The 15,410-nt window shown below is 35.4% G+C and overlaps 1 protein-coding gene across 8 annotated transcripts in view; it reads right to left on the reverse strand.

The window, feature by feature from the left end:
- Nucleotides 1-7,137: 7,137 nt before the first annotated feature.
- The window catches only part of LOC127450223 (butyrophilin subfamily 2 member A2-like), a 145,373-nt gene continuing 137,100 nt past the window's right edge, over nucleotides 7,138-15,410 (reverse strand). For 2 of the 8 annotated variants that reach the window (XM_051714129.1, XM_051714130.1), the window contains exons 7-11: nucleotides 11,273-11,380; nucleotides 10,340-10,369; nucleotides 9,506-9,550; nucleotides 9,371-9,397; nucleotides 7,138-8,848 (exon numbers count right to left, since the gene is read on the reverse strand). In XM_051714129.1, coding sequence (XP_051570089.1) covers nucleotides 8,301-8,848; nucleotides 9,371-9,397; nucleotides 9,506-9,550; nucleotides 10,340-10,369; nucleotides 11,273-11,380 — 758 coding nt within the window. In that variant the 3' untranslated portion in view covers nucleotides 7,138-8,300. The remainder of the gene's footprint in view (nucleotides 8,849-9,370; nucleotides 9,398-9,505; nucleotides 9,551-10,339; nucleotides 10,370-11,272; nucleotides 11,381-15,410) is intronic. The other 6 variants (XM_051714126.1, XM_051714125.1, XM_051714128.1 and 3 more) reach the window with 3 other exon arrangements.

Here is a 15,410-nt window from a genome sequence, read left to right on the forward strand (position 1 = left end):
CAAAAGATCCCACCACTTTATTTCAGCCCAGATCTGTTTCAGTCTTCATTAGGACACGTGAATGAGCACAGTGATGTGATGTATGTGATATCACAACTCTGACAACTGCAATCAAGCTTAATGCAATTGTTACATCCTTAAATGTATTCGTGTGAGCATTTTATAATTTGTTTTGGTTGTGTATTTGGGGTTGGGAATGTCTTTTGTGTGTGCATGTGTTTTCCCTGTCTTCTGTCTCCTCTCTTGCCTGCTCTATCACTCTAATGACTACCAGGTGAGACCACTAATGAGAGGTGCCTGGATTGGTCTGGCTGTGAGCTGTGGGGATAAAGCTGCTGGGAAACGCCATTCTCTGACTCCCCTCTCCTGTCTCAGATGTGCTGAGCTACTTTGTGTCTCGTATAGCTATTAAGTTTTGTATAAAGGTGTTAATTAGTGTTGTTGTATTGCTTAAAGTTGTTAGCTACTATTGGGAGCTTTTGTAGGGAGGTGGGTGCCATTTCATTTTAACTACTTTTTATTCCTGTGTACGGCCAGTGAGGGAGGCAAGCCTTTGTTGGTTATTTAATTTTTCTTTTTAAATGTCAGGTAAGACTTTTTCCTCTAGATTGTCCTGTTATGTTTATTGTTTTGGCCTTTCCCCCTCCCAAAGTTTCAGCTGCTCCCTTTTCCATTCAAATTGCTTAACATAAAAATGCTAAAGGAAATACAAGATAAATAAAAATCCATTTTAAAACAAATTAAGTTCAAGAAATAAAAAGTACTAAAAAACGAATACAGTGCAAACAATACGTGCGTACTTGATTTGGGCAGTCATCACATTGGATGAGTAACATTAGTTTGTTTTTGTGTTGCACAAACAGTTACCTAAAATTATATGCAGTCATAAAATATACTGCATAACATTCATCAGACGACATCATATTCAGTATGATATGCACCGTGATTAATGTTACAGGCTTTGACCCTAATCTGGTGTACTTTGTGTTTCCAAACAGAAGTGCAGTAATTGAGGTGGGGCTTAGAAATATTCCTACAAAATTGGTGTACTGGTATGTAGTTGCCAATATTTTTTGTAATCCTCACAATATAAAGGAAGGCTGAGAAGGGTCTAAATTCTAGGGATGGACGATACCACTTTTCTTTTCGACTCAATCTCAAGTACTTTTAGGCCGATATCGATACCAATACCTCAATTAAATTTAATGTTTACAAATTTTGTGGATAAAATTAGTAACTTAAATTATTACTTAATTTTTCATATTTATGGGCCTAAACAGGAAATTATTAGGCTTCTTTGTTTACCCTTTAAAAATTAGTAAGTATAAGCCACATATAAAACCTCAAAATGAACCATAGATATTATTAAATGGTTATTATTACTAAAACCAAGTTACCATATGGATACTACAGTAATGCTGTAGTAAAACCATGGTTAATGACAAAAAGAAAAACATGGTTACTACAGTCATGGTTAATACAATATTACTACAGTAAATCCATGGTAAGTTTTCATAAAGGTATCATTTATTAACGAGGGTTACAGATCATTTTCAATGTTTTAACAATTCTGAATTTAAATAAACCTGTAAAAATGGTAATTCAAGCCGGTTATAATACATGTCACATCTGGGTTTGTCATTACTTAGTGTGAATAACTCCAGATGGTGTTTTTCTGTCGTTACCTCAGGAAAGCACTGCTCCCTCTTTGAACGAGTGCTATGATTGAAAGGGTGAGCGTTGTCTGTGACTGATAGTGTATTTTAGCATTTCTGCATGTCAAGATGAGTGGAAGAAAAAAATTGTTCTGGTGCCATGCAACTATTCACTAATATAATGATTTTTTTTCCACTTTGAAGCTTATGAGATGCATGAAATTCATGAAATTAAAATAATAAGATAACTAGTTAAAAAAAACAACAACTTCAGAATCGATATTTTTGTGAGGATCGATATTCTTGATACCACATCAGTATCGGAAGTATCGATACTTTAGTATCGATCCGCCCATCCCTAATAAATTCCCCTGCAGTGCCCCACAGAGTGAGTTATTTCCACATGTGACACTGCACAGCCAGTAGAGGGGGAGGGGAGTTTTTGTCATTTCAAAAAATAAAATATACTGTATATTCTATAACAAACTTATGAACAAATAGGTTATGTCTGCTGTGCTGTATTTGTTTTATTTATTTAGTTTATACTTAGCTATAAAATAAATGAACAAATAATATCAGCAGTACGATTTGCCTATGCACCGTTGACATCTCAGACATTGTGTGCATGTGTGTTAAGCGGCAGTGGCGGGCTGTGCATTTAAAGTCTAGGCCTTCTGTTTGATTCATGCCATTAAGAAAACACACATTCATTGTTTCACAATGAATAAGACACCCTATGCCTTTGGGCATCATACATTATGTCACAGCTAGCTAGTAATACCAATTGATATTTTAAAAACACGTCCACGCACAAAAGCCAGAACTTGAAACGACACTTAATGCTCAAGCAAGCCTAATTTTTACTGCAGCATGACTGTTTCGTGAAATGAACATCTCCCGAACAGACATTCAAAAATCATAATTTTTCATATGAATCTACCAAGGAGGTCTATAATACCTGGAAAAATCGATCTAATAATATTTGCGATTTAAATGTTGCTTGCAATAAATTTCTTTTCGTCAGGGTACACGGTTATGCTGCGTTCCATTCAAGCTGGATGTGGGATATTCCTACTTGATATCTCAGACCATAAATGCATTCCATTTCCCGATATTCGGAACTGCAACGCTCCCGTTAGCTTAGCAGGGGTTTGACTCTCATTAAAGATGTCTCCTAGCAACCCAACTGATAAACAATGCTGCAGCACTAGCATTTGTGCTTCAGGTGTACAATTATCCAAAGAGATTATGTTTTATACACATGTTTCTGCAGGCATTTGTTAAACAAGCTTTAATATCATGTAATGTGGAAACTAACTCATTTATTGATATTAATTAATAAAGTGAATGTTTATCACTTACTTTGTATATCTCCCTGAGTGTGGACATGTTTGTGTGACATGCACCTGCATCTCGGTGAAATCGGAGGAGCATGAGCCTACAAGTTGTAATTCTGACTGCATTCCATTGCACTTTTCCAAGTAGGAAGTTGTAAAATCCGACTTTCCGAGTTGAATGGAACGCATCACCACTTTTCAAAACCTGATCCGACACTGAATGCTCAAGCAGCCTAATTTGCACTTAGAAAACTCCTGATGTTGCAATAACAATGCAAAAAGCACTTACCAATTTACTTGAAGTGAAAATCAGTCCTCCTTTCCTGTTCAATAAATTAAGCAATCACACGGTCATGCAGAACATCTCGTGTTTGTAAATCCATAAGGATCTCTTTCTCAACGGTGATGTGGCAGTGACATCCAACTCATCAGACAGCTTGATCTTCCGCTCTTTGCTTTCAAATTACGTACATCACTTAAAGCGTAATTGCGTCACTCAAGGCCAGCTAGAAGGCCTCGACCCGGACATATCCTAAAGATCACACCCACCAAGAACAAATAAATCAATCTGATTGGCTGATGAATCTGACAGTCTGACTTTAGTTGCTCATTCATTTGCACTGTTGAGGGATTCTGAAAAAATTCTGAAGGCCTGATGGGGTGGAGCTCAAACTCACGCGCTGCTTTGGGCATGCGATTTGTGAAACAGTTGTCACAATTTGCTTGTAAGCATCAAGGAATAAATTCTGACTGGATAAACTTTTAGTTTTTCACTGTTTGTTTATAGATTAATTAAGAGTTGTAAGCGATTAAAAATGCATAGGCAAAAAGGTGATTGAGAATGAAAGGTTGAAAAATATTTATTTATTTGGCATGTTAGGCCAGCAGAGAAGGCTTTGCTGGCCCTGAGAATTCGGCACTGTCAAGCGGTAATGTAAACAGACATGGCTGCGTGCATCGGAAAAACACGCTCAGCATGTTCACTGTGAGTATACAAGTTTTAAACAGTTATCATGGTGCTTTTGTGATAGTTTGGCTCTCGGTTTCAGAAAACAAACATATTATATGCCTGAAAAGACTGTTTGAGTTGCTGTTTGTGTGAATGAAGACCTCATCTGCACCTAATAATAAGCAGATGTGGCTGCGTGCATGGGAAGATCGCGTTTAGATATGATGGTTGTGCATATATACAAGCTGTGAACTGTTGTCGTGGTACTTTGCTGACAAAATGGCTGTTTGTTACATAAACATATTATGTGCTTGAAAAGACTCTGAGTAGCTGTTTGTTTGACGAATGACAACTGCTACTAATGTAAACAAACATGGCTGGAGGTGTATGATTGGAAGAAGATCGCATTTGATGTATTGACTTTGCGTATAAGAGCTGTACATTTATATTGTGGTACTTTGGTGACGAGTTGGATGTATGTAAAATAAACGTATTCTGTGGTTTAAAAGACTGTATGAGTAACTTTCTGAGCGAATAAAACTTATAGACGCTTTGAATATAAATTACAGATCTGGCAGCTTGTAACGTAACTGGCTGTTGCAGAAACACAAGTGTGACGCTACTCTGCGGGACACAGTTATTTATAAGGATGCACCGATACCACTTTTTCTCTTCCAATCTGATTTCAATCTCTGAAATCTCAGTATCGCCCGATACCGATCCCGATCCGATACCAGTGTTGTTTTATTGTGTGGAACTAATTGGGGGTACTCTTTTATATGTAAAGAAACACAAACCTCTAACTACACATCATTTCAATATAAATGTATAGCTTATTAAGAAACACTTTATTGTTAACTAGTCTACTGGATAATGTAGCAGCAAAATTAACAGTAATTCCAGTCTAAATGTTCAGTAGAAAAGACAGTTATTTATTTATTTATTTATTTTCAACTTGTATCTGGACTTTAAAAATTCAGATCTTTTTTGTTGTTCAATTTAGTTGTAAGATATCAGTTCACTTTTCATTCACACAGTTATTTTTTGGAACCCATTTAACTTAAATATTGTTATAATTTGTAAACAAATAATAATTGATTATTATTATTATCATCATCACTATTGACTTTTAGAATTTTAAATCCAACAGTAATATATTTCAGTCGTGCACCTTTAACTTTAAAACCCTCTGGCTTTTATTTTGACATTCTGAACTCTACAGGAAGTCCTGTATGTGTCTGTTTGTAGGCAAGTTCTCAGTAGTTTAATTCGCTTCTTATTGAAATTCTTGTAAAATGCTCCTCCGGTGCCATTCTAAATGCATATTATAAGTGAACCGAGCTATTGAGCATCTACATCTGAGATGTTGTTCGTGAGGCATCAAATACTGCACACCACTTGAAGGCTAAAGGCCCAAACATACTCTATGTAACTCCAGCATCAAACCTGCCTGTTTAGTTTTACTATATCATTTCACCATCCGAAGTGATGTCACAGCCCCTCCCTTATAGATGATAAACAATGGGCTGAAACCATTCTCTGTGTGCTGTGGATGGCAGATTACTTTAAGAAAGTATTATTTATGGTGGCCCAGAGGTGCACAACACAAAAAAATTTGCAAAGAAAACAAAAGTTCACAACACAAATAAGTTAAGCCACAACACAATTAAAACAACACAATGCACCTGGGTAGGGTTGCACCAGCTGTGAGTAAGGTCTTACGTAAGTTGGGATGTAAAGTTCACACTAAGGGCTTAGTAACTACTAGTTAGTTTGTATCTAAGTCAGATCTTAATTTGGTTGCACCACCTGTTCTTAAGGCAAGACTTCACTAGTAGGTCATAAGCTCTCCATAAAGTAATGCGTAGTCACATATTATGATGTTTACCTGTATTTATCCAATAAGCAGCCTTCAAATTTGTACACAGAAGTGTTAAACAGCCATGAACTTCAGTCTGATCTTGTTCAAACCTTGTTTGTTCACGTAACTGTCAGCTGTAATTATATCCCCATTAAAATACGATACGTAATAAAACAAGATTTGATAAATAGTGTATTTGCCCTGTGTAAATAACAATATATAGGAACTGGTATATAAAGTAAATAAGAGGTGGTAGATAAATAAAACTAATACAACAGGCTGAAAAAAAAATAGTCATTTATTCATTTTAATATCTTATATACTGTATATTTTGAATGTGTTGAAACGAGGCGACGCACCCTGAAAACTGCCCCATTTGAACTGTTTCATGCTGAAGAGATGCTTAAAAGTATGTTTTTTTTTCTCTCTCATAAATGTAAACGAGTGTAAATATCAGAACTGACTTTGATTTTCAAGTATTTTTACATTTCAGTTGATATTTTTATTATATTTTATTTATACAAATTGTTAGGTGTTTTTTTATTTATTTATTTATTTTTACTAAATTCAGTTTCTTAAGTCTTAAAATAATCAAATCAAAAATCATATTTGGCAGCATGACATACAATTAAATGGCAGTAGAGCAGTTAGAAGTAGTTACAATTAGTTAAAAGTCAAAATGTAACTAATTGTACAACTAAATATTAAACTGTTAATAATATTAGTAATACACATTAATACTGTAATACCGTGGTATTTTTTGTGACGGTTATCATACCATGAAAATCTCATACTGTTACACCCCTAGTGTATATAAAGTATACATATTATTATTATTAAAATACACATTGACCACAAATCATATGCCACCAATCCAGATTGAGTGGATGCCATGTGACACTAAAAGGGCAACACTAATAAAATATTAAATATATTTCGATTATTGTGGACCAGCAGTGTCTGGAAATTATTCTAAACAATTCTGAAGCAATTCGGGTAAATATAAGAGGACTATTTTAAAATCTGTGGTCAAATTTCTTGTAAACACTTCCTGTATTAAATACATGAAAATAATTACTCATGACGATTCTTATGATTTTAAAATAGATTTTGTCACACTACATGTATTTATCATGATACAAACAACTGCAACACAATGAACTGTAAACTGTTAAGAGAAAATGTAACATTGTTTGATTTCTGTGCATGCCCTTAGATTAAATCCTGCAGTCTTTTCTGAATACTGTAGGAAAATGATACAGTAGATCTGCTTTGTTCTTGTCTACTGAAGTCGGTAGATTTGATATGCAAATTTTAAGAAAGGAAAGGTAAGGACATTTTTGATACTCAGTATTATTATTAGACTATTAGAATTGTTATTCTCGGCTGTTCACAAAACTGAACGGAAATTATAGATCTGCTTTGTTCTTATAATGCTTAAATACTATAAAGTCTCTTGAACATCAAAATGATTCAATGACTCACTCATTGCACATAAGACGCTCATTTGTCGCCACCTAGTGTTCACTAAACTAGTCAAAGAAACTGAACAAATTTGTGAAACAGAAGCAAGCCACAACAAAATGCCCTTTATTTTTGCAGCTAATTCTACACAACTGTGCAGATAATTTTCTGTACTTGAATAACAGCAATCAGGAAGTAGCACACTACACACAAACACAGATAGAAAACTCCAACAACGTTACACACACAAAATACCACAGAGTCATAACAGTACTTCATATGTGTAAGGTCTATTACTGGCACCTTTAAGTAACCTTGAAGAAAAACAATTGACATTTTTAATCATTATTTAGTGATAAGAGACAATTACTAACATCAGTGGAATCCAGACAAACATCAGATCTTTTTAAGGGAATATGCTATGCATGTTTTGGGCTGGATATTGATTCCTGTAAATTAGAATATAATATCTGCTCAACTCTCTCTTGGGCTTTCTGCTTCACGCTCAGACCTCATGACCTCTCCACTCAGTTTCCTTTTTCTGACTTCGTCTTGTTTGACAATACAGTACAGCGGGATAAGATTTCAGAAATTAGCATTAGTTCAGTCTTAATCTTAATTTCGGTTAATACAAGATATTTAATTATACCCATTCAACATTTATACTATTTTTATTTTATGTACTCATTTATTTAATGTATTCATTTGTTTTGCATTTTAAAGATTTGTTATTCATACAAATCTACAAGTTGTGTCCAATCAATATCATGATTGATAAAATGTATTACTCATTTTGGGTACATAATTATACCCTAAAGATCTTTTGTGTGCCTTTAAATGTACAATTATATTTTTGTTCCACTTTGGGGGAAAAAGTGTACCTTTTTGTTTTTGTTCAAACACATATGATACCAAAATAAGGGTACCACTCCAATGACAGCTTTGCACTTTAAACAGTGTATTTTTTTCTGAAAATGTATCATTTTTTTGTCATCTTTGCTGTTGTAAATACACTCATCTGTAAATTCATCTCATTAGAAATCATTACAGATGATCAGTGGTTCAGGGTTTTTATTCCAATCATAACCTAAACAAACAAATGGATACAGTTTCTCAGTGAAAGACTGACCAGTGAAAGAGTAGATATGAGACTTGTCCTCCACATCATAAAAGGAGACCAGACCCTCCTCATAATCCACAAACACACCCACCCTCCATGGCTTCACACTCGGGGAAAGAGAGACAGATTCAGAATCACAAGCCCAATATTTTCTATATCTCAGCTGCACAGTCCAGTATCCAGTCTCAGGTTTCAGATCAAATATCCCCTTCCTGTTAGTGGATTCTCTGGTGACTCCTAAATCCCATCTGGTTTGCCCCGTCACCTGCACCTCAAAGTAAAAACATCCTGAGGAGAATCCTTCCTTTCCAAGGATGGCAAGATATTCATCAAATGTGTCACTTTGCTCATTTTCTCTATTGTTCACTTTTGTTGATCGTGTCTTTCCACCTCTCACTTGTTTCCCATCATCAGACACAGTGAGACGTGGATGAGCTGAATCAGGATCCAGAGTCACATTCACTGTTAAAAAAATTATTCTGCTTTAATGATGTGTAACAACAACAACAACAACAACAATAATAATAATAATAATAAAACACCTCATGTAGACAGTTAATTAGATAAATCACTTAAATGAATCAAAACAACACTAGGAGTTACAACAACAAGAGAATAACTTAACACAGGTGATAAACATGAACAGAACAATCAAAACACTGCAGAATATCAGTAATACCTGTAGATATCAGAGAGATCACTAACTTAACGTGACAATAAATGCATTGTTTTATGTTTCTTTCGTTTTTATTTTTATTTACAGTTAGACATGTTTATATGTATAGATTTATTTTGTGTTGCATACATTTTTGATCCCATTCACCCAGTGACAGTTCCCATTCTACCAAACTGTTTCAAAAAATGTTTTTCTGTAAAAGATTTTCCTTGCAGTGATCATACATCAGGATAAATTCAGAAACTACAGAATCTCCTTTACTGCCTGCAGCTCTGTAACACTTTATGACATGAGGACTGTTTACTCACCTGCATGTTTTCTGAAAAGTGTGATCACTAAATACAGACAGAAAGTTTGGAGTTAAACAGAGTTCATAATAGAATTCCTCTTCAGATCAATAATGAGATTAATAATTACATATAGAGTCATGAAAACAAATTCACCATATGGGATAATGATCTTCTGTTTCTGTAAATGTTGATTGAGTTCTGAAGGAAGTTCAGAATAAGGACAAGAGAAAAGAGTATTAAATTACATCTTTGTTTCACTGCACAAAGTAACAACAGCAACAAACATAAAAGAAAAATTACAACAATTTCTGTGTTTTAATTTGAGAAAATATTGATAAAATTCAGCAGAAAAAAATCCAAATGGCAACATCTTCAAGCCCTTGAATTAATTTTGAATCATGTGTTTATATGATACACAGTGTGTTTTAATTACATATTGTGTGAAAAAATACTTTAAAATTAATAATGAATTAATAACTTAATATAATATCTGTTATATTAACAAAATCACCTTCTTAAATTCTCCTCTTCTTGTTTAAATCTAATGAATCAAATATAAAAAAACAAGATGTCAGATAGTTTATACATCTGAAAATCAGTAAAATCAAATATGATCCATTCTACTTCATTATAATTACACTCAGTGTAATTAAATATTTTGTAGATTAAAACAGACATAAGAATCCATAATTAATAACTTAATAGTTATATAAAAAAATCATCTTCTTGAATTCTCCTGTTCTTGTAGTTTAAATCTAATGAAAGAAATATAATGTATTTAAAAAAACAAAAAAAAAACAAGAAGACATCAGATAGTTTATACATCTGAAAATATATTAAATCAAATTGACACATTTTATATAAATATAATGACAGTGTGTGTTAATTATATTTTTTGTGGATCAAAACAAATTTTATAATTCATAATGAATGAATAACTTAATAGTCATATACTGTAAAAAAAAAAAAAAATTTAATAAAAATCACCTTCTTGAATTCTCCTCTTCTTGTTTAAATCTAATGAATCAAATATAAAAAAAACAAGATGTCAGATAGTTTATACATCTGAAAATCTGTGAAATCAAATATGATTCATTCTACTTAATGATAACTACACTCAGTGTGTGTTAATTAAATATTTTTTGGATCAAAACAGATTTTATAATTCATAATGAATGAATAACTTAATAAAGTCAAATAAAATTGACTCTCTTGCATTCTCGTATTCTCATATTGTAAATCTAATGTGTTGTTAGACAGTGTATGAAACTCAGTTGCTGTAAAATCAAATATAACTAGGGCTGCAACTAACGATTATTTTGATAATCGATTAATCTTCGATTATTTCTTCGATTAATTTGATAAAAATAAATTTAATTTCCTGTCTTTTATTAAAATATGATTTTTTTTTTTATTTGTATTTTTTTTTTATTTTATTGTGCAGGTAAAAAATTAACTTAAAGTCAAACATACAATTACATCAATGTTTGTTTTCTCTAGCAGTGTTTTTCATGCTGAATTCAAACACTTCTGTCTTAAACTTTGATTCATTTCTTTTTTAATTCAATCATCCAAATGAGATCATTATATTTTTATTTCAATTATTTGTTGCTGTTTTACATAGTGTCAATTTAAATAATTTATTAATAAAAAAAATGTCATGGCCAATACAATGGTTTGATGTACAGTATTTAAATTATGGAAAATGTTTGTTTACTTTAAGTCAGCATCATGTGTTTTCATTGTGGCAAGTTCCCCATCAACAACATGCTCAGCTATGGGCCATGTTGACACAAAAGTTCAAGGTGGGTAAACCTTGTAGATAAAGTCACTGCAGTAAAAACTGTTACAACTAGCCCTGCTCTCCCCATTTACTCAAATTAACTACATGTAATATGTGAAATCATACAAGAATTTTACCTCTGTGTTTATGAATAAAAGCTGCAATCAGTATTACAACGATCACACTGAACACAACTGCAACTGAAGTCCAGATGACTGACATCCTCCATGAATTAAATGTTTTACCTGGAAAACAAAAACTGTGATTCAGCACTTTGAGAACTTTATGTCCAGTCAAACATTCAGTTTAAGAATATTAAAAATGATAAAGTTGTATTTTTAACCTACATTTAATGTTTCTTTTTTTGTTTGTTTGTTTTTTGTGTAAATATAATGATATAAATTGACAGAACAGGTGTAAATGTACTCAGTAGCATCCAATGAATCTAGCAAGAAAAAACCAAAACTTTTTAAAAACTTTTTATGTTTTCCCCAACCACTGTGATGCTGTCCAAACACTGTTCATGTTAACTCAGGGCTCATAATAACACTTAACGGGTTTTAAATCAATACACTAAATGAGTACAATACATTATTTAAGGAATATCTGATGGGCAATATGGCTGACGTTGGAACACTGAATATCCTTCAAATCTGTATGAGCCAATGAATCTAAAAGACACCAGACTCAAGCACTGGCATAGCCGCAGGTGGGGCTGGGTGGGCTGGTGCCACCCCTTTGAATTTCAGGTCCACCCAGTTATTGTTGTATGCCCCTGTTCCACCAATTGTCAAAAGCTCACTGGCCTTGAACAAGGATCTGCTCATGTCAGAGTTTGTTGGGCGAGGTAATGTCAGCACCAAAGCTTTCAAAACAACAGCAGCTCAAAAAACAAAACCAGACTGCTCTCATTATAACTATATAAGCTATTTATACTGTGAAACATGATGTGCCGATGATACACATGTTCATTTGATGGGCATCCCGTATTGTGCAGTGGCTATAACCACTTTATTTTCAGCATTTTATAGAATATTTGTAACAAATGTCATTATGAATTTTAATGATTTTAACTATTTTTTTTTTTGCATCAAAAGCAGCTCAGGATGGCACAAATAAGCAGTGTTGGGTAAGTTACTCTAAAAAGTAATTAATTACTAACTACTAATTACATCTTCTACAGTGTAATTATATAACTGTACTAATTACTCTGTCTGAAAAGTAATTGCATTACTTATTACTAATTACTTTCTAAAACCCTGATCAACCTCGACCAGATGAAAAATATAAGGATAGACATGAAACTGTTCTTTCAATTTTTTCAAATAAATCATATAAAATCAAATAAATTATTCATGAACTGGCCAAAGAATTTAAGGGGGCAGCGTTAAATTAGAAAACATACATTTTAACATTAGATGTTAAACTTCGATTTTAAATTCACTTCTGTTTTATATAGAATTGCTCTAGAGTCTGTAAAGTATTTATCTCAATTACATCAGAAGTAACTGTAATTAAATTCAGAGTAATCCCTTACTTTACTTATTTAAAGGAAAAAGTAATTTCATTACAGTAATTAATTACTTAGTAATGCATTACACCCAACACTGCAAATAAGCTACACTGAAATAAATCATTTTGGATGCTAAAATATTTTCTCAAAACTCCTAATACTTTTAAACTCCAGCCTCTTTATTTTCCCTGTTTTTCTCAAATAAAATGATGTTATTTCCAAATATCAATGAAGTTTATTTGTCATGATTTAGGGAAGCACTCACAGGTGTAGATAGGTCAGGATATTTATCTACTATACTTAATAACAAAATGCAATCCTCTTGGGAGACAAAAAAGTGTGTGTACGAGCATGAGAAAGAGACTAAATGTAAGTAAGTATTTATTAAAAAAATCTAATGAATAGATGTAAAAAAAAACATCATAATATCACGTGAAAAGCCACAGTTGATGCCTGGGTTAAAACTGACCTGGGAACGCAAAAGGTATAACTATTTTGGAATAGCCAAAAGTTTGGAATAATGTACAGATTTTGCTGTTTCGGAAGAAAATTGTCGCTTTAATTCACCAAAGTGGCATTCAACTGATCACAAAGTATAGTCAGGACATTACTGATGTAAAAAACAGCACCATCACTATTTGAAAAAAGTAATTTTTGATAAAATCTAGACAGGCCCCATTTCCAGCAGCCATCACTCCAACACCTTATCCTTGAGTAATCATGCTAAATTGATCATTTGCTACTAGAAAATCACTTGCCATTATATCAAACACAGTTGAAAGCTATTTGGTTCATTAAATGAAGCTTAACATTGTCTTTGTGTTTGTTTTTGAGTTGCCACAGTATGCAATAGACTGGCACGTTTTAAGGTCAATAATAGGTCAAAAATGGCAAAAAAAAAAAAAAAGAAACAACTTTCTCTAGAAACTCATCAGTCAGTCAAATTGTTTTGAGGAATGAAGGCTATACAATGCTTGAAATTGCCAAAAAAAAAAAAAAAAAAAAAACCTCTTGGTTACTTGCGTAACCTCCGTTCCCTGATGGAGGGAACGAGACGTTGTGTCGATGTAGTGACACTAGGGGTCACTCTTGGGAGCCCGAGGCACCTCTTGTCTTTGATAAAAGGCCAATGAAAATTGGCGAGTGGTATTTGCATACCACTCCCCCGGACATACAGGTATAAAAGGAGCTGGTATGCAACCACTCATTCAAGTTTTATGCTGAGGAGCCGAGACAAGATCCGGCCATTTCAGCAGGTAGTTCAGAATTGTGGCAGGAGGGACACAACGTCTCACTCCCTCCATCAGGGAACGGAGGTTACGCAAGTAAACAGGACGTTCCCTATCTGTCACTCACTCGATGTCGATGTAGGGGTCCCTATACAAAATGCCACAACTGGCTGAACAAGTCGACTACCCAAAAGATAGAGACGGGTTAGCCCAGTCATGGCCTCTTATCCCCTTTTTTTTCCTCTCCCTAAACAAAAGGGGGATTATATGACTGGGCCGACCAGGTCTAATCGGGGGGGGTGTCCCTCCCAAAGGGAGGACACCGCGGAGACCACACCTCACCCAGAGAGGGGGGGTATTTAAGTGGAAATATGTCACATGGTCTTGCCGAGCTATGTTGGAAGTATGCCATGTGGTGAAGTCCCATGGTAGGTCCTACCTTATGGGGGAGGAGTTACTACAAGCATGGAGGCTGGGGCAGAGGGGCCTCTGCCCGAGGAAGACAGAGTTTGCCAACAGGGAAACGAATTAGCAGAAGATATACGTGGCATGGGGTTACCTACGGGGAACCACCACATGCGGAGCACCTACCCCAGTACAGGGTTTTAGTTAGCACGTGTACTGGACCGGCAGCGAGTCTCTCTGAAAACTCGACTGCCACAGGGCTCGGAGGAAGTCAACCAGGGAACTCAGTTTGTGAACACTACTGGGAGTTAAAGGTGCACGTCTTCAGCTCAGGGGAGGTGAAAGGTGCTATGTGCAAGCGATACACCCGGCCAGCTTTCCCGGACTTACCTGCTTGTGCGTGCCACTACACGGGACGAAACCGGTTCCACCCGGAGGTTGTAGAACCTCGCAAAGGTGTTGGGAGTTGCCCAGCCCACTGCTCTGCAAATGTCTGTTAGAGAGGCGCCACTAGTCAAGGCCCAAAAGGCCGTTACACCCATGGTAGAATGGACTCATAGCCCTACCGGGGGCGCCACGTCCTGGGCATGATATGCCATTGCTATGGCGTCAATGCTTGGAGACAGCGCTTCCTTTCCGCTGTCCACCAAAGCAGACAAAGTGCTGCTCAGAGACTCTAAAGCTCTGCGTGCAATCCAAATAGATGCGTAAAGTGCGCACCGGACACAGCAATGTCAGGGCTGGGTCTGCCTCCTCCTGGGGCAGCGCTTGCAGGTTCACCACCTGATCCCAAAAAGGGGTCGTGGGAACCTTGGGCACATAGCCCAGTCAGGGTCTCAGGATCACGTGAGAGTAGCCCGGACCAAACTCCTGGCACATTTTGCTGACAGAGAATGCTTGCAGTTCTCCTACCTTCTTGATGGAAGTGAGCGCAGTCAGGAGGGCAGTCTTCAAGGAGAATGCCTTAAGCTCAGCTGTCTGCAAAGGCTAAAAGGGGGCTCTCTGTAGACCCTGAAGAACTACAGAGAGGTCCCATGAGGGAACAAGGCATGGTCTGGAGGGATTCAGCCTCCTGGCACCTCTCAGGAACCTGATGATCAGGTCGTGCTTCCCTAAGGACTTACCGTC

This window comes from Myxocyprinus asiaticus, chromosome 13 (assembly GCF_019703515.2).
Source record: "Myxocyprinus asiaticus isolate MX2 ecotype Aquarium Trade chromosome 13, UBuf_Myxa_2, whole genome shotgun sequence".
In the NCBI taxonomy this organism is placed as follows: domain Eukaryota; kingdom Metazoa; phylum Chordata; class Actinopteri; order Cypriniformes; family Catostomidae; genus Myxocyprinus; species Myxocyprinus asiaticus.